Source organism: Mustela nigripes, chromosome 10 (genome assembly GCF_022355385.1).
Source record: "Mustela nigripes isolate SB6536 chromosome 10, MUSNIG.SB6536, whole genome shotgun sequence".
In the NCBI taxonomy this organism is placed as follows: domain Eukaryota; kingdom Metazoa; phylum Chordata; class Mammalia; order Carnivora; family Mustelidae; genus Mustela; species Mustela nigripes.
Window position 1 is genome coordinate 30,386,890 of NC_081566.1, and position 25,453 is coordinate 30,412,342.

The following is a 25,453-nucleotide window of genomic DNA, read 5'->3' on the forward strand; positions in this document are numbered from 1 at the left end:
ACCTGTATTTTGGTTCAAAAGAGAAACCTTTGTGGGGTTCCTGGATGGCTCAGTCAGTTAAACATCCACTTCCTGGTTTCCGCTCAGGTCATGATCTCGGAGTCGTGAGATTGAGCCCCATGTTGGACTCCACGCTCACCACAGAGTCAGCTTGTGATTCTCTCTCCCTCTGCCCCTTCCCCCCACAAGAAAGAAAAGTTTATCCACTGATGTTCAAATAACTTTTCTATGATCGCAGAGATTCTAGTAGAGGACTATACTATCCAAAAAGTAGCCACTGATTACATGTAGCCATTTAAATTCAAACATAAAGAAATTAAAGTTAGATTTACTGATCCTGTTCCTCAGATGTCCTGGATACATTTCAGTGCTCGGCAGCATGCACAGCCAGGGCTTCTGGGTTAGGCAGTTTGGCGTGTTAACCTTCCAAAGTCAGTGCAGGAAGCTCTAAGGAAGGCTGCTGCCATCGAGTTGGAGGATAGAAGGGGGTTTGTTTGTTTGTTGTTGTTTTAATAAGATTTTTATTTATTTATTTGTTTGACAGAGATCACAAGTAGGCAGAGAGGCAGACAGAGAGAGAGGGGGAAGCAGGCTCCCCGCCAAGCAGAGAGCCCGATGTGGGGCTCAATCCCAGGACCCTGGGATCACGACCCAAGTCAAAGGCAGGGGCTTTAACCCACTGAGCCACCCAGGCACCCCTGTTGTTGTTGTTGTTGTTGTTGTTTTTTAAGATTTATTTATTTATTTGACAGAGATCACAAGTAGGCCGAAGCAGGCTCCGCACTGAGCAATGAGCCCGACTCGGGGCTTGATCCCAGGAACTGGGATCATGACCTGAACCAAAGGCAGAGGCTTTAACCCCCTGAGGCACTTAGACACCTCATTTTGTTGGGGTTTTTTGGTTTTTTTTTAAAGATCTTATTTATTGGGGCTCCTGGGTGGCTCAGTAGGTTAAAGCCTCTCCCTTCAGCTCGGGTCATGATCTCAGGGTCCTGGGATCAAGCCCTATATCAGGCTCTCTGCTCAGCAGGGAGCCTGCTTCCTCTTCTCTCTCTGCCTACTTATGATCTCTCTCTCTCTCTGTCAAATAAATAAATAAAATCTTAAAAAAAAAAAAAAAAAGATCTTATTTATTTATTTGACGCACAGAGAACACAAGTAGGCAGAGCAGTGGGGGAAGCAGTCTCCCTGCTAAGCAGAGAGCCCAATGCAGACCTTGATCCCAGGACCCTGAGACCATGACCTGAGCCTAAAGTAGAGGCTTAACCCACTGAGCCACCCAGGCGCCCCAGAATAGTTTTTAAAAGTGGGTTTACACATGGTTTGAAAAATGCTTCCTGGAAACAGTCAGTCGTGATCCTCTTTCCTCTCAGAGCCAGAGTCATAGAGTTCATTCCCTTAATCTAGAGTAGCAGCGGCCACTGAGGGCATGCCAGCGGGGACTTGGGCTCCATGTAAATGCTCCACGTGCCTTATCTCATTCTGGTATGTCCCCGTACAGAGATTCCATAAGGCAGCTACCGTTCTCTTTAGTTTATGGTTGGAAAACTTGAGACTTGGATTGAATGGGGTTCCTTGTTTCTGGGAAACGACCTAGTTAGTGGCTGAGTCAGGATTTGAACCTAGGTCTCTTACTCTGCTGTCCCTGCTCTTAAGGTTCTTTATTCTTAGTCCCTGCAGCCCCTTCCCTCTGTTGCACTTCTTCTCTGCTTGCACCGAAGTATATCAGTAATCACTTGTATCTGTTGCGTTCCAGGAATCGTAGATGTTTTTCTCGTCCTTAGAAGAACCCTGCTAGGTGTATATTACTCTCCTTTTCTAGACAAGGGAACTGAGGCTCAGGAGTGAAATAACTTGGCGAAGACATGAAAGCTTATGACCCAAGCTTGTCCAAGGGGAGTGCCTTGTCTCTTTTTGTTAAGTCAGGTTGCTTTTACGTAAATAAAAATGCACATTCCTCATGATGCCAGCCAACTTAAACAAACCTGAAACCTGATTATTAAATTTTATTTATATGAGTTGACTTTAATCAGACGAAAATTTCTGTGATGGACACATACTTTTTTACTCTTGTTTAATCTTGAGAAGGGAAAAAAGAATAAATTGTACATTGAACCAGACTTCAGATTACTGATTTCCCCTAAGATTGCCTTGACTGATGTTGTAATAATCTTTTTTCAACATACCACTGTAAACTTGATAAAGATCTGCAAAGCATTCATATCTTATTTTAAAGTTTTTGTGTCTAAAGAAGTTTCATTTTTTTCACCTTTTTCATTATTAGATTACTCTATTTTGAAAGAATAACTATGTGTGGACTTCTTTGTTTTAGGAGGCAGTTCCCATGTTATACTCAGCAGATACTTACGGAGCATTGTAATGAAGTATGGTTCTGTAAATTCTCCAATGATGGCACGAAACTAGCAACAGGATCGAAAGATACCACGGTTATCATATGGCAAGTTGATCCGGTAGGTACTCTAGTGTGCGTGCGTGTGTATGTGTGTGTGTGTTTGTAGACTACAAAAGGGTAATTCATCTAAAACCTAATTACATAGGTTTTAAGTGTGCATATGTAAGTGTCTTCTTTTCTAAGAGCATCTCACTGTCATTTTTGTCATGTCTTACCTCTTCCTGTGTTTTCTAGATGGCATATATAGATAGATACAGAGTGTGTGCTGGTGATTGTGTTCATAATCTGTGTGTGCACAGTCTGGTTTGGTCCTCAGAATACCTCTGTGGGGCACTCACGTCTCTTGTTTTCAGATCCGGAAACTGAGGTAGATGTTAAGTGCCCAGGCTGTCCAAGCTAGTGAGTGGTACAGGTAGACCCAGATCCAGGAAGAGCTGTACTTCAGACCTACTGCTCTTCATGCCCCTTGCCAGCTTGTACCTTTGTTGTTAATATTCAATTTACCATTCTGTCACAAGGTCGGAAGGACTCATTACTGTTTGCCTTCTGAAGTCTTTCATTGTCTTGTGTAATTTTTTTTTTTAATTTCACAGAGATCACAAGTAGGCAGAGAGGTAGGCAAAGAGAGAGGGGGAAGCAGAGCAGAGAGCCCGATGCAGGGCTTGATCCCAGGACCCTGGGATCATGACCTAAGCCAAAGGCAGAGGCTTTAACCCACTAAGCCACCCAGGCGCCCCTGTCTTGTGTGATTTGTGGAACTTCTGTTAAACAACCCCTCTACCTTATATACAAAAAATACTGTATTTTGGATTTAAAATTCTGAGTTCTCTCTAAAATCAGATTTTTGTCATTGTTTATAATAAGATGACCTACAGATTTGTAGAAAAAAGTATTTCTGTTTCTTTTAGCCAGTGGGACACTTATTCACCTATCAAAAGAAGTACATGCCTCTAAATAAGTTAAGGAGAAATATTTGGTGTAAATCATAACTAAGTAATCTTATTTTAAAAATTTAGAATTAGGGGCTCCGTAGATTAAGCCTCTGCTTTCAGCTTAGGTCATGATCTCAATCAAGCCCTGGGATCAAGCCCCACATCGGGCTATCTGCTCAGCAAGGAGCCTGCTTCCCCCTCTGCCTCTGCCTACTTGTGATCTCTCTCTCTCTGTCAAATAAATAAAATCTTCAAAAAAAAATTTTTTTTAATAGAATTAGAATGTAATATTTGTCCCAAATAAAGTCGTGGACTTTTTACATTTAAAAAACAAATAGACAGGGGCACCTGGGTGGCTCCGTGGGTTAAAGCCTCTGCCTTCGGCTCAGGTCATGATCCCAGGGTCCTGGGATCGAGCACCATGTCGGGCTCTCTGCTCAGTGGGGAGCCTGCTTCCTCCTCTCTCTCTCTACCTGCCTCTCTGCCTACTTATAATCTCTGCCTGTCAAATAAATAAAATCTTTAAAAAAAAAAATAGACAAAATGGGCCATAGAAAGAAATTTTTTTTAAAAAGAATGGTCAGGGGACAGGTGCAGGGCACCTGGGTGGCTTGGGTGGTTAAGCATCTGCCTTTAGCTCAGGTCATGGTCTCATGGTCCCAGAATTGAGTCCTGCCTCGGGCTCCCTGCTCAGCAGGGAGCCTGCTTCTCCCTCTGCCTTTGCTGTTCCCCGTGCTCTCTGACAAATAAAATGGTTAAATAAAAAAGAATCAAAGGTGCCTAGCTGGCTCAGTCAGTAGAGCATTTAATTCTCAATCTCTAGGTTGTGAATTCAAGCCCCTACACTGGGTATAGAGTTTCCTTTAAAAAAAAAAAAAATCGAGTTGAGAACATACCTCAGTTTTTGTGTACCTGTAATATCCTATGAATGATGAAAGGTAGTAAGACCTGTTCTTTGCCATGAAGCAGGCGTTCTTTCCTTGTACCATTTAGTACTCTGACACTCATGGCTCTAGGGACAACCCCCCCAGAGTAATGTTGTTTAATGCTTAAAACATGTAGTAAACCCAAGTGGGATAATATTAATTATCTAGGAAACCCAATTATTGAAATATAGTTATTAAATAGTAAAAAAACAAATCCAGTATAACAATTATGTTGCACCTTTTTTTTTTTTTAAGATTTTATTTATTTACTTAACAGAGAGAACATGAGCAGAGGGAGGTATAGAGGGAAAGGAATACTCCCCACTGAGCAGGGAGCCTGATGCAGGACTCGATCCCAGGACCCTGGGAACATGACCTAACCCAAAGACAGACACTTAACTGACTGAGCCACCCAGGCCCCCGCCATGTTGCTTTTTTATTAACACATTAAACAGCAAATTCTAGCAAGAGCTCTAACCATCAAATTTTTTTTTTTTTAAGATTTTATTTATTTATTTGACAGACAGAGATCACAAGTAGGCAGAGAGGCAGGCAAAGAGAGAGAGGAGAAAGCAGGCTCTCCAAGGAGCGGAGAGCCCGATGTGGGGCTCGATCCCAGGACCCTGGAATCATGACCCGAGCCGAAGGCAGAGGCTTTAACCCACTGAGCCACCCAGGCCCCCACCACCATCAAATTTTGAAGTAGTGATGAGCATAAAGATTTTGAGATAGCTGCAATAGCTGTGATATTATATGAAAATACTGGAGACTTCTATATTAACAGTCCCCTGATAATATAGAAGGTGATGCACCTGTGTCTCACCTGGTGCCACTTTGTCTATTGCCTTCATTCAGGACTGAAGGAAATACTGAATTTCAGCCAGAAATAGAGATGTGCATTTGTCCTCAAATTTAAGTTCAAGAATCCCTGCCTCTACCCTAAGTGACTGCTTGTAGGCTGCAGAGTGACATCTGGGAAAGGAACACACGATGTAGAAAGGGAGTAATTTACACCCTGAAGTACGTTTCACACAGGATGTGCAGAGTATTGTGAAAGTGCAGAATGCTGCCCAGGTGAGAGCACCTGGTCTGAGCCTTGACAGGCACAACACAGGTGGGGACAGGAGAGGGCATTCTGGGAAGGGAGGGATCTTGCCCTCCCCCACCGTCAGATAAGAGAATAAGATGAGTAAGGCAAAGAGTGGGAAATTAGACTAGAGAAACAGTGTGGATCTAGTTGTGGCCTCTGAACACTGTTCTGAGGAGTTGTATTTTAGCAATTATTTGCAAGATACCTGAACAGAAAGCATACTAAACTGTGCTTTATTACAATTTCTTTTGGCAGCAGTATATAACCATGCCCTTCGCTTAGCACATATTTATTGAGCACAAGCTTACGGTGAGGCTTTACCACAAGTTCATAACAATTACAGAGTAATTGTTCTGTGATGGGTGCTACAGGGGCTCAAAAGAGAAACCCATTGGAACTGGAAAGTAAGACAAGTGAGTCCTAACAGAAGGAGTCAGCTATTACCGAGGCAAACCAGTTAGTACTGTCCCCTGCAGGACATGGGAAAGGAAAACGTGGCTGGCATTTGGGCAGTCTCGGGGTTACAGTGCAGTGTAGGAGATGAGGTTAGCAGAGTTGGAGGCCACCAGTCCAGGAGGATCTGGTGCACTTGGCTAAGGAGTTTAGACCAGAGTGCCTTTGTTAGAGTAGGTGTTAGGAGTAAAGGGCTTTTATGGCCAGTTTAGCTTGGGAAACGTAGAGTTAATGCTTTCACTCCAATCTGAGATGCCATGGATTTGAGAGTTTAGTATGATAGTATTTTATTATGTCAAATACTCTTTGGAAAAACTTATAAGAAAATTGGTGATCTTTTTGAGTATGTGTGTTTTGTGTATGTGTTTTAATGGATGAAAAGCAACACATGGAGAAGGACATTAAGATTTGAGGTAATGGATACATCTGGTAGCTCAGTTGGTTAAGCATCTGACTCTTGACCTCAGCTCAGGTCATGATCTCAGGGTCATAGGATCGAGCCCCAAGTTGGGTCCCACACCTCCTTAAAGAAGAAAAAAAGATTTGAGGTGATGTGATCCCAAAACAGGTTTCTTTTAACAGGTTTTTTTTACCTTTGCTCCGCAAAAACATTTTGCCCATTCTCTGACCCAGAATCTGAGCACAGTTAAGTGGATTCCATGAACATGGTATTTCCACTTGACATAGGTTAGTGTAGAGACACTGTACTTGTGAAGATCTAGCATTCATATCCCCATTTATTTTCAGCTTTAGTTTTTTACAGGATTATATTAATGTGCTGAATTAGTGTTTTAGTTAAATACTTCTGAGGTCATTTATCATCAGTTTAGAAGAGACTGTGTGTGTCCGAAGCACCACTGTGACTGAGCCCATCCCAAAGCCCAGGCATCCTGCTTGCTCAGTGCTGGCGGCCTCTCTGACCAGTGGTACCACACTCTTGCACAAACCCCTGTCCTTTTTGCCTTCTCCTGGCAAGGGGTCAGAAGCAGTGACGGTGTTAGCTAGTTTTTATCAGACATGGTGGTCTGGACTAGGTGATAGAGTAAATAATAAAGGTAGGGTCAGTATATTAAACACATCCACTTGTTAGTGACATTTCTGACAAATTTCCCAACCTAGTTTTATCAGAGGAGTTCCAGACCCATTTTCCCCCCCCCCCCCCCTTTTTTAAGATGTGTATTTGAGGAAGAAAGAGGCATGAGTCGGGCAGGGGGCCAGAGGCAGAGGGAGAAGTGGACGCCCCCTCTGAGTACAGAGCCCAACTGAGGGCTCTGTCCCAGGACCCCGAGATCATGTCCTGAGCTAAAGTCAGATGCCCAACCGACTGAGCCACCCAGGTGCCCCCCAGACCCATTTTTAACTGTTTCTGGGTCCTCACCATCAGAATTCCACAGGCATGGTACCAGTCTTAGTCCATCTTTGACCAAAGTCTAACACTTAGTCACTTTTAGCCACCTCCAGCCAAGTCCCTCTTGTTCTGTTTGCTGTGCACATCCTTGCCCCATACAACAGAAACCTGTAGGTGGTCTTTGGACATTTCTCGTCTCGTTCTGTCGTATGTATTTTACATCCCAAGTACATTCTGGTCTGACCTCTCGGAGTCCACACTATGTTAGTTTGGGACCTCGTTTCTTGTGACCGTAGTGGCTTGTGTTGGCCCTTTTGGGGTGTCCATGTCCTGATCTGTTCATTCTGATTCATCTGCCACATCATCATGCATGTTCTCCTCCTAAAACCAGACACCCTTGTTATGTATTCAGCAGCTTAAAAATCTTCAGCAGCTTGCCCCTTACAGGGAAATTGAGCCCCTTAACCTCAAGCAGAGGTGTCCGTTCTACTGAGAGGCCAGCAGCTCTCACCAGGGTGGTCTTGGTCTCCATCCCTATCATATGGGGCAGGGAAGGGACACATAGCCTTCGGGTTAGGAGACCTGGCCAAAGTAGTGTTGGTGGCCAGCACTCATTCCGAGGAGCAACTTAGTAGTGGTCACTCAGAAGACAGTTGGCGGTTCCTCAGAACACAACACCTAGAGCCTATGGCTCCGCTCTGGCACATGTGTCCAGAGTCTGTGCAGTCCTAGCAGCATTGTGTATAGTAGCTGAAGCTGGAGACAGGCCAGATGCTCATTGGCTGCTGAATGGATGAACAAAAGAGGGTAGATCCATGAAATGGACTATCGACCAGTGGAAAGGAGGGATGCACGCTCCAGCATGGATGAACTCTGGAACATTCCGCTGAGCGAGAGAAGCCAGTTACAGAACGCCCCACGTTGTGGGATCCCATGTGGATGAAATGTCCAGAACGGGCAAGTCTGTGGAGAAGGGAGTGTGGGAGACAGGAAAGAACTGCTAACAAGTGTGAGCTTTGTGGGGGTGATGAGAAAGATCTCAGCTTGGATAGCAGTGGTGGCCGCATAACTCTTTGAATATACTCAAGGTCATGGGATTGTGTACTTGGAAGGGTGCATTCTGTGGTGCATAAGTTTTATCTCAGTCAAGTATTTTCAGAAATAAATGAGAGGTCGCTCTTAGTGCTTTTGGTTTCCTCAGAAGCCTCACGGGCATAAAGCCTGTGTCGTCGTTAGAGTTCCATCTGGCACACCATGCCTGGCGTGGAGTAGATGCCCATGAGATGTCACCGCATGAGTGAGGCTTTATGAGCTCATGAGCTATCGGACCTTTGGGGAGGGAACGTTGGTGAATCTGTGAGCACCTCCTCAGAGTCCATTACACTGTCCAAATAGATGCTTATTGCTGTTCCAGTTCCAATGCCAGAAAACTGGACTTTGGGGACTCTAACCAAGTCGTGTCCTTCCCTCCTAGGATACACACCTGCTAAAACTGCTCAAAACCTTAGAAGGACATGCTTACGGCGTCTCCTACATCGCGTGGAGTCCGGACGACAGCTACCTTGTTGCTTGTGGCCCAGATGACTGCTCTGAGCTGTGGCTTTGGAATGTCCAAGTGAGCACGTTCCGTCTGTTCTTGAGCCTTTCCGTTCAGTGGGCCCATCCTTCACGCATTCCTTGTAGCTTGATGCTTGCTAGAACACAGCCAGCCACCCAGCCTCAGCGACCAGAGTGGGTCCCACGTGACAGAGCCCAGGTGTCCACGCTTAGCAACCCAAATGTCATGCTGAGCATAAGAGTATTTAAAAGAAGGACGAAAGAGTATTTTCAGAAATGTTGTGCTTTGTGCTGTGGAATTCCTACTGTTTACTGCGGTACTTTTTCTACAAGCAGGTTTTTACGATGGTCTCATAATTTGATGATTGTATATGAAACTTAACCTTTCAAGTGTGCAAACGTCTGCAGGGAACCAGAGCTCTCGTTTTGGTGGCGGTCATACTGTCATCTCCTTAACTGTTTTATATGTTGATCTAGTTTAGGAAAAATAATGATGTTTCAGTGCTTTTATTAAGGGCTCTCTTCCTGTTTGTAAACCCAAACTTGACCTTCATCCAGGATCCCTGTGTTGTTGTTTTACAAAAATTAGCATTTAGTTCCATTATTTTTGTATGGTGTTTTAAAGACCTTATAATTCCAATTTAATTTTTTTAACTTCTTTCTGTAAGGTGGCTGGTTAGATGCTATTCTTTTCATTTTTCTGCCCCGAGGTGAGGGCATGGTCCATGCTGTGGTCTGAGGGTACTGTTGTGCACTGATAGGGTAGGACTGTGAGTTGGTTTGTATGTGACTTGGTTTGTACTGAGAGAGTAGAGCTGAAACTACACACAAGCGTGCTGAGGACAGAGCGAATACTGAGATGTCCCTGAGGGTGATCCGCTGTAATTCCTGCTCTGCTGTTACATAGCAGTCTTCTTACTGCTTACTTACTACTTACGTTACAACCCTGGCTTTTCAGTAGGAAGGTCACTGAATATTGAGAAAAGTGGAATACAGTGGTGACCCTTGCCCACCACCTGGGACTCTGCGTTGACCATTCTGTATATTTTGTGTGGACACGCATGCATGCATGTAGACGTGTACACACAGACATCCATGTCCAAAACATTTCGAAGGAAATTATAGATGTGATGTTTGATACCAAATACTGAAGCATGTACCTTCTAAAAAATAACAGCTTTTTCAAGAACGTTAGCTATCATTCTCTAATATCTAATTTTCGTTTCGTAGTTAAAAATCCCCAGTTGTTCCCCAAATGCCTTTAGGCCATTTTTATCAAACCAGTGTGTCATCAGTGTTTGTGATTGGGTTCGGGGGGCGGCAAAGCCCAGAGGAGGAGACTGCTTTCTCTCAGTAGAACAGACTGGGATGAATCTGACCTAAAAGACAAAATGGGTTGTTGTTGTTTTTTTTCCCCATTAAAGCTTTTTGTTTGCCCCTCAAGAGAAGATGTGTGGAGTCCTGATCCTCCAGTAATAGACTCGAAATTGATGGTGTCTCTAGTCCTCCTGTGAGTCAGTTCTGAGTTTCTAGACAGAGGATGTTCTAAGTCCTCAGCACTTAGTGTGTTAACGTATGTGTGAACACAAAATGCAGAAGATTCAGCCTCTGCATGTGTACATGGGATTCTGAACTTAAAACTGTTTCTGTCCAGCAGTCCAGAAAAGATAAATGGACGAGACCTATTAGCAGCATGGGGGAAGATTTTTAAATTGCTGATTTTTTTTTTCCAGTGTAAAGGGAGACCTCTGGCTGGCTTTCTGTTTTCATGCCCTCTTTGCTTTAGTACTTGCCCCTGTTCCCTGATCATACACTTTGTTTTCACTTTTTTTTTTTTTTTTTTTTTTTTTACTTTTGATTACCCATTTCTCACAGGAAAATTATGCCCAGGTATTTTTTATTATGCCAAGGGCAGCTATTATCTCTCAGAGCCTGTTTCTAATCCATGAACAAAATGGAATCAAGACTAGATTAAATGGTATGTGTCTACCTTCTAAGTTCAGTAACTTAGAAAAAATAACAGATGGGCATCTTCGGGTTGTAACCAGTAAATAGTCTTTCTTACTTGGGAATCCTTTAAAACAGCTATGCTAAACTGTACAAAAGCCTCTTTTCTGTACTTTTAGTTGAGATGAAATTAGATATCAGAAAAATAATTTTCAGGGGCGCCTGGGTGGCTCAGTGGATTAAGCCGCTGCCTTCGGCTCAGGTCATGATCTCAGGGTCCTGGGATCGAGCCCCACATTGGGCTCTCTGCTCAGCAGGGGGCCTGCTTCCCCTCTCTCTCTCTGCCTGCCTCTCTGTCTACTGTGATCTCTATCTGTCAAATAAATAAATAAAATCTTTAAAAAAAAAAAAAGAAAAAAGAAAAAGAATTTTCATTTCTCTCTTCCCATCTTCCCTACTACCTTTCTAGCATCTCAGATACGAAATTTCACATAATTGAGAACTGCTGCCCCCTTGCCTTAGTTCAAGGACCTAGTTTTTCTGTCCATTCATCATGTTCTTGAGGAACTGCTACTGGCAGTCTGGGACATGGACAAGTAGGGGGATCTCGGAGGGAGTAGAGAGTGTAGCACTGAGCTGCTGACAAGAAAATATGATTTGATTTATAAATGTAATTGAGAATGAGAGTTTTATTAGAGGTTCTGTCATCAGGTCTATTGTTGGAGTCACCTGTGTGGAGCATTGTTGAGCTCCCGTTTCTTCCTCCTCTGAGCACTGGTTGGCTTTTTTGTAAGTCCAGTTAGAATAGTTTGTTTCTCTTGTTAGGAACACCAACGAACCTGATATCCCAGTTACTATTTTTTTTTTCTTTATACATTCACTTTAGAAGCCTATCTTGAGGGACACCTGGGTGGCTCAGTGGGTTAGGAGGCTGTCTTCAGCTCGGGTCATGATCCCAGGGTCCTGGGATTGAGTCCTACATTGGGCTCCTTGCTCAGCAGGGAGCCTGCTTCTCTCTCTGCCTCTGCCTCTGCCTCTCTGCCTACTTGTGCTCTCTCTCTGACAAAAAAAATAAATAAAATCTTTAAAAAAAAAAAAAAAAAAAGAAGAAGAAGCAGCAGCCTATCTTGAAGGTCTTAGCCACAGTTTTATTTCTTTGTAGACGGGAGAGCTAAGGACAAAAATGAGCCAGTCTCATGAGGACAGTTTGACAAGCGTGGCTTGGAATCCAGATGGGAAACGCTTCGTAACTGGAGGTCAGCGCGGCCAGTTCTACCAGTGTGTGAGTACCTCTTGCCCTGTCCACGGCCTGCTCCATTTGTTGAAATAAAAAATGCACTTGACTCGCTATCTTTTAGGAAATAGATTGTGTGAAGACCTACTTAGCTATCTTTCTAATAAGCACTGTCCAGTAGAACTTTCTGCAGTTTTTTCTTTTTGTAACCATTTTTAAATGCTTGTACAAAGTCTAGACTTCAAGTTTGGTAAACTGTTAAAAAATTATTTTACTAAATATTTTGTCTTCATAAATAAGTTTCTCATGTTACAGGATTGAAAATATTTAGCACTTCTTTTGAGGCTCTAGGTTTTGTATCCAAACTCTGCTGAATTTCATGAATTGACTATCTTAAATATGTGAGGACTAAAAGTGGTGATGGGCACTACCAGAGAACCTTCCAGTCTTTATTTGAAGTAACTTCTGATTATTGTCTGCCCCATTAATCTCGGGCTCATGGGGTGATGAAAGTAGGGACTCAGTGACCAATCTTGTGACAAGGCAGACTGCCATGGCCGTCCGTCTGATGTCTGTGTCTCGCATCACAGCCCGGCCCACTGCCAGTGAGCACTTCCACGTGTGGTCTTAGGATTAAACAAAGATTAAACAAGATCATGAATTCCGTAAATCATTCAGTGTAGCTAAAGATCACATATCATAGAGGCCTCCATGTAGCCACTGCAAACCACTGGTGTCTTAATAAGCCGGCCGTGGGACTCATGGAACATCGTGTCCTGTCCCCAAAGCCTGGTTATGAGCCTTGAGTTCTTTTCTTCCCCCCATTTGTCTCAATACACTTTATTGGTCTATTGTGATTTTCCCAGTAGTTTAAAAAGTTATTTCTGGAGTTTCTATCCATGGGCTAATATACAACTTGGATTTTTTAATTTATTTTTCCTTCAACATAGGTATAATAGACATGTAGCATTATGTTAGCTTCAGGTATAGAACATAATGATTTGATATTCATATGCATTGAAAATGAACACCACAGAAATTAGTTGTTCCCATACACAGTTGTGATGAGGACTTTTAAGATTTATTCTCTTAGCAACTTTGAGATTCGCAGTCCCGCTGGTCCCCATGCTGTACTTTCCGGCAGCGAAGCCATTTACTCTTGAATCCTTGGCTGCAGGATGACCCTGTGTATCTCTGCTGACCTCACTGTCCCCTATGGTGTTGACACCATCAGGACCCAGGACTCGGCAGCTCCCCCATCTGTGGAACAGAAATGGGATGCCCCTTAGAGCTTTGATCTGTAGAACACATTGCAAATTTGGTAATGTTTTTAAAATGTCCTAACAGCTTCTGAGTTCTGTAAAGCTGTAATTAATGTTTATAGAAATCTTTTCCATATCCCAACTTCTGAATACTAGAGGACAGATCCAAGTATAGTGCATTTTAAAGGAACATTTGAATTCTTTCCCAGTAGAAGTGAGACCTTCACTTGGAACTTGGGATTCTTCTTTCCCTGTATGTATTGTATTTATTTGTGCCTGGCAGGTTATTGAAGGGAAGATGGATTTCCCAGAGATTCTGTCCCCCTTCCCCTGAGGTATTGTTGTAATGAAATTGGACCTATAGTCACATTTTCATGATGAAAACCACTTTATGGAACAAATAAGTGGAACAGGAAAAAACAGACTTAGTACTAAAAGATGCTGCTGAGATTCGTTTGGTTCTTTGCTTTCCGAGAACTGTTTCATAATGGGGTTAATAGTGAATTTCTCCTCAGGATTTAGACGGGAACCTCCTTGATTCCTGGGAAGGGGTGAGAGTGCAATGCCTTTGGTGCTTGAGCGACGGCAAGACTGTTCTGGCATCAGACACACACCAGCGGATCCGGGGGTACAACTTTGAGGACCTTACAGATAGGAACATGTAACTGTTTTTTTATCCGTTAAATAACTATTTGATTTGTATTAAAATGTGTGGTGGAACTCGCTGTTTGAGAAGAGTTTTTATGTTTTGGTTTGAACTTGACCCTAAAATGGATTGGTGCTTTGTAACCATTAACTCAGAATTTTTTTCTTGATTGAAATACAGTTTGTCATACTGATTATAGACAAAATTGCAGTGTTTAAGCTAGAACATTTTATATTTTGGTCATTTGAATGTTCTTGATTCTTAGTATGTTGCTTTTGACAGATTGTTTTCTGGTTACAGAGTACAAGAAGATCATCCCATTATGTCTTTTACTATTTCCAAGAATGGCCGATTAGCTTTGTTAAATGTAGCAACTCAGGTAAGTTTATTATAATTATAAAGATTTAGCTTAGTTCAAAATACATGATTTTTGATACATGATTATATAAATAAATATTTTTACAGATTCTTAAACTTGACCTATGGGTTTGATTCTTAAGTTTGCAAAGTCAATCTTAAATGTGTCAGAACGTTATCATTTTGTGTAATGGAATTGAAAATGTTCCGTCAGGCAAAGGGATATTCACAGTGTAAAACTTTTTTGAGTTGAGGAAGAATAAGTGTATCTATTTTCTTTTGCCTACAGGGAGTTCATTTATGGGACTTGCAAGACAGAGTTTTAGTAAGAAAGTATCAAGGTGTCACGCAAGGGTTTTATACGATCCATTCATGTTTCGGAGGCCATAACGAAGACTTCATCGCTAGTGGCAGTGAAGGTGAGTTGTGTGCATGCCACTATCAATTCGTGTATCTGGACGGCATGGGGGCTCTGTCCTCGTCTCAGTGCATGAGGGTAGCCATGTCTCGAGCAAATGCAGATTAAAAATTTGAGTTTTATTTCTCAAGTACACTGTTCATTTCCCCGTTTTGGAATGCCTGAGTCCTCTGTATCAAACCAAGATTTAGTTAAATCAGTACTCCTTTGTGGTGGTGTGCAGAGGCTTGTAGGATCTATGAAGTCAATTATGATGTGTTACCTGATTGTAGACAAATTCGACTTTAGTTAGGATCTGCAGTGTTTCTTTAATGGCCGAAGAGAGTAATTTAGTTTCATGATTCTTCGTAGTCTCAGAAAAGCTGAAATTCTAGAATTGTCTCTGCTACTTTCTAAATACATGTACTCTCCTGCCTGCTAACATCAGTATTCCAGACAGGCCTGTTCCCAAAGTCATCAGTCTAATTTAAAATAGAAATTGCTTAAAATCGAGGGACCCCTGGGTGGCTCAGGTGGATTAGCATCTGCAGTGGGCTCAGGTCATGATCCCGGGATCCTGGGATCAAATCCCAGGTTAGGCTCCCTGCTCAGTGGGGAGCCTCCTTCTCCCTCTGCCTCTGTCTGATGCTCTGCCTACTTTGCTCTCTGTTTCTTTCTGTCAAATAAATAAAAAAATCTTAAAAAAGAAAAAAGGAATTGTTTCAAATAGGCAACACAGATAGCTGAGTATTAAAAGCTATTAAAAGTGAGGGGCCTGGGTGGCTCAGTGGGTTAAGCCTCTGTCTTCGGCTCAGGTCGTGATCTCAGAGTGCGGGGATCGAGCCCCACACCAGGCTCCCTGCTCAACGGGGAGCCTGCTTCCCTTCCTCTCTCTTTGCCTACTTGTGATCTCTGTCTGTCAAATAAATAAATAAAATCTTTTTAAAAATAAATAAATAAAAGCTATTAAAAGTATTAAAAGCTGAGTATTAAAAGAGTGTGCTTTCAAGGCACTAGAAGCATAAATAATGGCAAAATCTCATTTAGCACATTTTTCTTAAGTGCACTCTGTGCTGCTCTGAGCACTACAGTAGCACATTAATTCAGTCACTTTTAAAAATACCGAGTTTAGGGGTGCCTGGGTGGCTCAGTCATTAAGCGTCTGCCTTCGGCTCAGGCCATGATCCTGGTGTCCTGGGATGGAGCTCCGAAATGGGCTTCCTGCTCAGCAGGGAGTCTGCTTCTCCCTCTCCTAGTCCCCCTGCTTGTGTTTCCTCTCTCGCTGTCTCTCGCTCTCTGTCAAATAAATAAATAAACTTTAAAAATTAAAAAAATGCTGAATCTAGTCTTACAACATAGACCAGGAAACTGGATTCTTTGTCAGTGTTCCATTTATCATCCAAAGTATTGACCACGCCTATCTTGACAAAAAATTGATCTCGATGGATAAGCGTTAACACATGAGTTTTCCCTTTATGTATAAGGTATATTTGGGAATTAGGACAAAGACTTTTAGGGAGTCCTGTGAAGCATAGGAATTTATCTGTTATTTCTTTCTCTTAAAAAAAATCTGTAAGGGTACCAGGGTGGCTCTGCCATTTGAGCATCTGACTCTTGATTTCAGCTCTGGTCATGATCTCATGGTCATGGGATTGAGCCCTGCGTCAGGCTCCATGCTCAGTGGGGAGTCTGCTTGGGTTTCTCTCTCTCTCTCCCTCTCCCTCTGCATCTCCCCTCCACTCACACTCTCTCTAAAAGAAAAAAAATCAGGTAAGATTGAGGAGAGAGGAGAGTTGGTTTGTAGGTGACACTTTGGAAAAGTTCACATCTTTTCAGTTATTTTCTTGCAGATTCTGCTCTGGCTCCTCTTTTGGCACGGTCCAAGCACCCGAAGCCTTCTACCTGCTCGTTAGGCGCCCTCCCCACCCCCACCAGGTCTTTTTCCTGAGCTCCATTCAGCTCTGTTTCTGGGGGGCTTCCCCTCTTGGTTATGCCCCACAGCCTTTCTAAACATTACATCAGCCCGAGAAGTGCTTCAGAATACATGTGGCTACCATTATCCCTAGTGATGTCAGTCCTTTTGTTTTAAAGCCCAAACTGACTTTGAACTAATGATGAATCATCATTAATCAGACCACATTATGTTCTGTTTAGGGCTAAAAATGAACTGTGAGGTGAAGAGATGAGCGTTCTGACAACTCAGGTGCCTTAGAATGGTCCTGAGGAACATTTTCAACACCAGCTGGACATGGTGAATGCATCATGTCCCAAGATGGTCACGTTAATCCATTTGTCATTTATTCGCAAAAAATGTGTTCTAAGAACCTTCCAAATCACCAAGTACATGAATGTCAGTGTAAAATAGAGCAATTAGAAAATGTTTTCCCAAGAAGGTTATGCTATTATGCAAGCTTTTCCAGTGGGCAGGCAATGTGTAGAAAACCCTGCTTTATTTTTTTACTGTAGCACAAGCCGTGGGTTCCATGGACTACAGCAGTCAGCCAAGCTCAGTCAGCAAGCCTGTCACTCTGACCCTGACCCCTTCAGTCCTTGGGCTTGCTGCCTTTCTAGCAGACACCGTCCTTGGGTGTGTGCACACAAGGCATTTCCCCCTGGCGGTGAGCAGGTCCCCACTCACTCACACTTTTCAATGTGATTTTCTTTGAGAACTTCCTCGGTTCAAGGGGAAGCGTAACTAATCTACTGTTTTTTCTCTCTGGGGTTTTTTTGTTGTTGTTTATTTTTTTAAGATTTTATTTATTTGACAGAGAGAAACAGAGAGAGGGAACACAAGCAGAGGGAGTGGGAGAGGGAGAAACAGGTTTCCCGCCGAGCAGGGAGCCCAAACCAGGGCTCAATCCCAGAACCCCGGGATCATAACCTGAGCTGAGGGCAGATGCTTCACAGACTGAGCCACCCAGGCATCCCCTTTTTCACTTTTTTTGCTTACTTGATTTTATGCAAGGGAAAATGATTGAACAACATATACCTTCTAGGAAAGTATAATTCAGTTCTCCAGTGAGTGTCTTGGCTCCTGCTTCCCACACACACATAGAATGCTCAGAGGGAGTCCCAGCCTTTCATCTTCAAGTTAGACGCTGTGAAACCAGGACATACTCTGTTACCACAAATGAGCTACCCCGCAGCACGCTGAAGTTTGCCCAGTGGGAAGCTTGTCCCCGGGGGCTCCCACATCTCCACTCCTGTGCCTCCTGTGGGATCTGCCCTCTGTGTGCCCCCGTCACCTGCGATGACACCTGGGGTACACTCTGTGCCAGGCTCTTTTCAGAGCTCTTCATACACAAACATGTTGGACCCTCACTACATAGTCGGGTGAGTCCGGTCCTCCTGAACAGGTGAAGACTCACCAGTTACGGGCCACTCAGCCTGGATAGGCGGCCGCAGCAGTTCGGGCCCCCTCCCCAGAAAGGGCAGGAGTGTGGCACCCACCTCACGGCAGCAGAGCCAAACACGAGCACCCGGCCGCAGAGATTGCCCTGCAGAGGGTTGGCTGTGCCCACATTCCTGCTGCCGTTGGCTTGGCGCAGTGCAGCTCAGGCGCCACCCATCACCGGAGCGTTTATTGGCTCTGTCCTATGTCTGTTTCCAATGGGAGATCTTTACTGTGATCCACCTCTCAGGTACTAAGGAACATGGCAGAGTTTATGATGACTTGAGAGAATCAGTCACCTTTAGCAGGAGAAAAGTTTGTTGGGTCAAAAAGGTGATCATAAGGTGATTTATTCAACTATTCACGTCATATTAAATTCTAATAATTGAGTCCTATGTTGTGTGTGTCATGATGATAAATTTCAGATCAGTTGGTTTTGCTGAAGTCAATTCCCTGACTTTTCTCTGAATTCCTGTTTGTTCAGATCACAAGGTTTACATCTGGCACAAACGTAGCGAACTGCCAATCGCGGAGCTGACAGGGCACACACGCACAGTGAACTGTGTGAGCTGGAACCCACAGATCCCATCCATGATGGCCAGCGCCTCAGACGATGGCACTGTTAGAATATGGGGACCAGCACCTTTTATAGACCACCAGAATATCGAAGGTAACACCACCGCACACCATCCCTGTGTTTCCTCCTGGTGACACCTGGCCCAGCAGTACTTGTGGGATAGAGTTCATTTCCTCCCTCTTTTAGAGACTGTGTACTTTCTCTCCTCAGAAGGAGTTTCAGTAACCTGAGATACAGGTGTGTGTGTGTGGTTGTGTGTCTGTGGTACACGCATGTGTGCACATGTGTGACACTGGGGAGCACGAAGGGGAGCACGCTACCGCATTTATAGCTGTGTAGCTGTTTAGTTTTTTCAGTTCGACAAATCTTGAAAGTCTTGCTTCGTGATGCAGGAAGCATTTTCTACTTTCACACCCATAAGAACTAGCTAATATTCCAAAATTTGAACAACTTCAGAACGATTTGCTCTTACGAATAAGTCCCTGTAACACCGTGTGGTTCCCTGTGCACCAGGCATGACCAGGAGAGAGAAGGACACCGCTATCTGCCCTGCACCTCAGGGCCAGGCAGTGTGTCCAGCCAGCTGGCACACCGTCATCACAGCCCTGTGACAGCAGGGTCCTCCCCTGTTTCCGTGGGGGAGAAGACAGAGGCACAGACCGGGTGGAAGGGTTTTCCCTTGAGGACATGGCTCAGTTGAGCTAGACAGCAACGCTGGAGAGAAGACTCCATGAGAGCTCATACGGGAAGGATGTGCTGCTCTTCTTTCAAACAGAGCAAACGAAGTGTTTGGTTTCCTTAGAAGGAAGCGAGTCACCCAGAAAACAGATGAAGAGGCTTTTGTTCCCCGCGTGTCCCACCTAGATGTCAGCGAGAAGGAGCACCCACGGTTTGGTGAGCGTGCCAGGCCGGAAGAGGATGTGGGTGAGACTGAGACCTGCTGCATACGTGTGCAGAGCGTGTCTGCGCGTCCCCATGGAACCAGCCCATGTGCCTCTGGGACCATCGCTGGAACCAAGACTCTCTGGACGACTGGTGTTTTACAGATCCATAACCATGATTCTAGTTGCTTCTCTCGTTTTATCAGTCATTTGGAAGTTTGTTCTTCAAGGAGCCGTGTTCGATTTGGAGACACAGAGAAACATTAGGTAGATAAAGAATTTCCTGGTAAGCAGGTACACCTCAGACCCAGCTCAGAGACGATGCCTGTGCTGCCCCGCCATTGGGTGGAGCAAGTGGCTGTGGACACCGAGGCAGCAGGGGAGCCAGAGCTGGGCCTCATGGGGTCCGCTCCACCGCCACGGCCCTGCCTTGTGTTCTGGCAGCACAGGTGCAGCCCCAGGAATACATTCACAGATACCTGAAACAGGAGAACAGTTTCTGTAAAACTTAGGTATTTGGCTATATGCCTTTTATGTAGGTATCTTCTGGGTTCTTTCCCCTATTTGAATTTTCTTTTTTTAACTAATTAAAGTAATACCTGTTTGGAATAGAAATTTTGGAAAACATGCATGAGGCTGAAGAAAATGACATTCAAAAATCATGACACCCTAGCATACTGTAAGTCATTTAAGCAAAAATATTTGACTCCCATTTCAAAAACGAACTTGCTGACCTTTCATTCTAACAGTAGAGTTCCATACGGTGTTGTTTTAAGGAGAGTGTCAAGTAGGTTAGGACTAAGCAGGCCAACGCTGCAATGCGGATCTTCAGATCAATACGCCAAGTGAAAGACACTGGACACAGAAGACCACTTAAGTGCAGCCCCATTTCTGTGAAATGAGTGGGCAGGTCCGTGGAGACTGAAAGTAGCCCAGTGGGGTGCTGAGGGCTGGGTGCTGGCATTTGTGTGTGACTGCCGACAAGTGATGGCCAGCCCGGGACTGTGCCTGGTACAGCCGCTAAACTGTATCCAGGAGGCTTGTTGACCCATTCCCAAAAACAGACAGTTGGAAGATAGCACAGAATTCGGGCTGAGTGAGTGAAGCACACGGTCCCAGATGCCCTCCTACCTTGGACTGCCAGGTCGTCCCCCCTCTCTTATTTTGTCATCTATTCATAAAGATTTCCTGTTCCACAGAACTACTTGAAAGTTCATTTTTAAAGTATGAGATTCTAATTTGATTATTCACTTGGGTTCTCCAGTAATCAAAGTAATGAATTTAGACTATAATATACAGGCTAAGACACGACACAGACACATTGTTCTAAAGATGATGATGGAAATAACCAAGAACTTGGCTGTGGTGTGATTGTTCTCAGTGGTAGTACGTTTTGTTATATCATGATGCTGATATTAAAACTTTCTAACTGATGACTTTTTTCTTCCCCTCCCCTCTTCTCCCCTCCCCCCCCCGAAACACATTTCATCCCGTCTTCATTCAGAGGAATGCAGTAGCATGGATAGTTGATGGCGAATGTGGAGCAGACGACTTCTGTTTAACTTAAAATTAGTCGTATTTTAATGGCTTGGGATTTGGTGCAAACAAACATGATTGATAGCTGGACAGACATGCTCGTCATGAAAAAAGAACCATTTCTAAAGCCCGATTGGGGCCAAACATTTACACCTTGCTTCATAGTAACCAGTTGAGATGAAGCACGTCGTTAGAACGTTGTTGGACACCATGTTGAATTATCCCCCCATCGGTTGTGAAGAACTGTGCTACATTCAGGCTTACCCATTGAACTCAGTATATATATTTTTTTCCCTCCTGCCTTTTGTCTGGTGGGATACCATTCTTGTTGCTCTTCTGTGTAATGAAGTTTAAATGCTTGTTTGGAAAACTTTATTTAACAGTTTAGAAGGCTTGATAGAAGGAGTGCATTAGTCTGAAGAGTATACATTGGATAGGAAAGAATTTCCTTCTTTTGTTTCTCCAAAATCTTTCCGCCTTATTTAGCTTGAGATCTTTGCAGCTTGGTTCATGGATTCTAGCCTTGCCCGTTGCGCAGTATATACTGATCCAGATGATAAACCAGTGAACTATGTCAAAAGCACTCTCAATATTACATTTGACAAAAAGTTTTGTACTTTTCACATAGCTTGTTGCCCCGTAAAAGGGTTAACAGCACAATTTTTTAAAAATAAATTAAGAAGTATTTATAGGATTAAAGTGACTTCATTTGTATACATTTGGAATCTAAACCAGCTTCAAAAAGTTTCCTCTCTGACTTAGATATGCAGTATAACTGATGCTCTTCTGGAATCCCATGTGAGACTTGCCCAGGAAATCCAGAGTCCTGCCGTGAAGGTGTCCCCCCTTTTGTTTTATTCCTGATGGAACATCAGTACCTGATGTTGAAGAAATTCAAGATTCAAAAAGAGAATTTTAAATCTCTACCAACAGGAGAAATCAGGAGTCAGCTTAGGTTCGCAGCAAAGCCCGCTCCAAGCTGTTCCTGGCTTGGGAACGTGTTCTGGTGCGATCCCACGGGAGAGCGGAGATGAGGCGTAACCATTGGGGAAGTTCATAGTCTCCTTGAGTTTGTCAGAAGGATTCAGCAGGTTCCAGATGGACCCGAACTGGGTTTAAAACCTCACAGTCCTTGATCTTAATGGCCCTTGACGTTCTGACCTGTAGAGATACATAAATTGACAGATTGCTCCTTCTCCGTTTTCCCGATATTGCCATACCGAGCCTCATTCAAACTGGTGCTGTGGGTAGTCCTTGCCTCCCTTCCCCCTTCAGTTTAAAGAACGGTCTCCTTCGAGGAAAAGCACTTTGAATCTTGAGGATTTCACATTTAGAATAAGCCAAAAGCCTGATGTTCACATTGTGCTTTTAAACCCCATTAACAGCAGAATGCAGCTGACTTGGTCTCCTTCCAGACTCCCTCCCCTTCTCTGCAGAGGCTCGGGGAAGGGGGGGACCACAGCTTTTAACGCTGGGAGGAGGAGTGGGAGTACCCCCGAGATCAGATTCTGGTGAAGAAAAGGGCTTATACTAAGTCCCTTTGGGGGTCCAGCCACGCCTGCAGTCTGTCCAGCATGAGGAAAGGCTTGGGTGTCAGGAACCCTCCTATGGGCACGGGGCAGGGCCAGCCCCAGGGACAGGCAGGGGAGAAGGAGGGGAGAAGAAAGACAAACACAATTGGCCTTAAATAGCACGGATTCTCCCAAAAGCTCATAGTAAGAGAAAGTGACAGACCGTGGTCGGCAGATTATTTTATCAAATTGGTATGTAAAAGATTTCTTTAAGCTCCATTTTGCAGAGACCACCACTTAGAGAATCAAGAATTCCTGTTTTGATACTTCTGAGTTACAAATAACTATATGTTACAGTTTATCTGGTACTTCACTTTTCTTAACTCAAATTACTTTTTACTTTGAGCTTGAATAAAAGTCTTCATTGGTAACTGTATATAAGTAAGTGGCAACTTCTCTTTACCTCAGTGCAGTTAAACCCACTCGTGCTTTCGGTGAGTCCCCAAGCCCCGAAGCCATCCCTGCAGCCCAGTCGCTATAGCAAGGTGGGCACCAGCGGTGGGCAGAGCCAGTGCAGCATGCCTGGGGCCCCACGGACGCTCCCCGAGACTGCTGCCTACTCAGGGCCAGCGTGGCCTCCATTCTGGCCTGGGCTTCCCCCAGCCAGCCCCACGTCAGAGTTTTTCTGTTAAAAAAACACTGTAAAAAACAAAACCACAAAACGGTGGCATAGAGGTGAGGCACACTGCAGAGAGTGTAATTCCTTGCCGTGGGGTGACGAGGGTGCAGGGACCCTCAGAGTGGCCAGGGAAGAGCACGTCCCGGGCTGGCCGAGGCAGTGGGCCCCCCAGGGCTGTGTGGGGACCATGCTAAGTGAGGTCACGGGGCAGAGACCTAGGATTGCCTGACAGTGCTGTAGGCTGGAGAGCGAGGACGCAGGCCGGCCAGCACAGGAGGCTAACAAATGTATAAGCTGAAAAGTACCAATACTTTTTGCACATAGATCAAAACAGTGGAGAATTTGGGCTCCAAAAATCAGGTTAGTAGGCTCATTTCCATGTGCTTAAAAATGTTTTTGTTGTCGTTCATTGATTGAGGGCTGGAGCAAGTATGAAATTAAATGTCTTTTTCCTCCAAACAATCAGTTATGACTAGTACAGCGTCGGACTTGAGCAGGACTGGGGCAGGGAGGTGATGAAGAGCCAGGGGTGAGGGTCCAGTGTGGGCAGGGGACCGACATAGCTTCCCTAATGGGCTCCGTTTCTGCTACTGTCCTAGGCCAGGCCAATGTGTCCTATAAAACCAGGTAAGTCGTCTCAGAAGAGGAAACTGGCAGGCGTCCCAACAGAGGGGCCCATTTTAGTGGGTGGGAGAACAGATGGGTTCCCGAGCTCTAAATCCAGACAAGGTGAGGAAAGGAACCGGCTAGTTGAAAGGAAGGGAAAAAGGTCCCAGTTATGGTCTGTGTTTTCATCCGTACCCACCCCCAGAGAGAGCGGTTTCTGTTTTGGGGCGTGTTCTCCCTCCAGAACGGCGTTCTGCGACATTAATAGAAAACCCTTCTTTCCCACCCTCCCCATCTTGAAATCTTCTTTTTTAGGCTCTTGTTTCCTGCACACGAACTGGCCCTATCACCTCTGCTCAGTGCTAAACAGACCGCACATCTCTCGAAAGGGCGCTCTGTGTGTCCGTTTCTTTGACAGCAGAAGAGTGGCTACTTTTGAATGGGGAGGAAAGAAGACCTTTTTCTTAATCTCCTTTGTGTCCCAGCTCTGCAATGTACCAACGTCCCGGTTTAAGTTTCCACTAGCCTCTCATTTAGGCTTCAGCAGCTCTCTCTCGGCCTTACTCTCCAAATTACCACTTGCATTTTCAAAACTATATCTGATTTCCTACAAACGGCTAACTTTAAAAGAAGAGGTGAATCTGCATTATTTACACTTAGACACTTTCTAAAAACAGGGTGAATTGAAATTTTCAGTGTTGTTAAGCTATTGTTACAGTAGCTGCCCTATATAGTTGCAGAAACAAAAACTATAAAAACCCATCCCCTGTCTATTTAATCCAGATAGGCTGGATTTAATGAAACTAATAGTATAAAAATGTGTGTGTGTGTGTGTGTGTGTGTGTGTGTCGTGTGTCCGTGTGGGAGAGAGAGCATACTTAAGTCATCAAAAGTCCTAGAAACCACTTTCTGGGTTCTTGTCAATTTTACTAGTCTCATGCACGTGTGAAGTACCCTCTCTCGAGTTTAGGGTCTGCTTAATACTGCTCTATTTTTATAAGATTGAGATGTGTCCCCATCTTTGACTCAAGCATTTTCATTATCAGGGTCAATGTGCTAAAACCGAATTGTAACATTTTTAGGCACAGATGGAAAAAACCTGTCATTGGCTCCTTGAAAACGTGTGTGTGTGTGTGTGTGTGTGGCGAGGGGACAGACCCACAGACGCATGTTTGTACTTACAAACCAAGCTGGAGAGATCAAGAAAAGAATTTACGTGCTGATCTCAAGATGCCTAAACTGTCCAGATTTCCATGGCGTTGTGGTGGAACTAGCTGACACTTAGAGCTTTTGGTCTGTAATAACTATTTGCTATGGATGGATTCAGTGTTTCAGAGAATTATGTTCTTAAATTTGGGGGGTTCTGGTATTTTTGTTTCTTGATTGTTGTTTTTTTTAAACTGCCTTTCAGATTACATTTAGTAGTTTAAATTTCTTCGCTTTATTATTTCATTAAAGCATAAAAACTTCAGGTCTCTGATATTTATTTTCACTTGTTCTACTAATTATTTACAAAACACCCTGTTAACTTTTATTTTATAAATGTGTAGTACATTAAACGTCTTTAAAATTTTATTCAATTGAAACTCCATTAACTTTGATTTGCTTTACTGGGATTTTTTTTTTTTTAATACACCTTTTCCATGTCCATGCGTCGCACTTACCCAATTGTTTGTATTTCCTTCAGTCCAATAAACAGAATGAGTAAGA

At 43.9% G+C, this 25,453-nt stretch overlaps 1 protein-coding gene across 2 annotated transcripts in view; it reads left to right on the plus strand.

Annotated features, from left to right (window-relative positions):
• The window catches only part of WDR26 (WD repeat domain 26), a 43,564-nt gene extending 18,111 nt beyond the window's left edge, over positions 1–25,453 (plus strand). For both annotated transcript variants that reach the window (XM_059412924.1, XM_059412923.1), the window contains exons 7-14: positions 2,333–2,471; positions 8,637–8,777; positions 11,829–11,948; positions 13,678–13,823; positions 14,109–14,187; positions 14,455–14,584; positions 18,438–18,623; positions 20,916–25,453. In XM_059412924.1, coding sequence (XP_059268907.1) covers positions 2,333–2,471; positions 8,637–8,777; positions 11,829–11,948; positions 13,678–13,823; positions 14,109–14,187; positions 14,455–14,584; positions 18,438–18,623; positions 20,916–20,941 — 967 coding nt within the window. In that variant the 3' untranslated portion in view covers positions 20,942–25,453. The remainder of the gene's footprint in view (positions 1–2,332; positions 2,472–8,636; positions 8,778–11,828; positions 11,949–13,677; positions 13,824–14,108; positions 14,188–14,454; positions 14,585–18,437; positions 18,624–20,915) is intronic.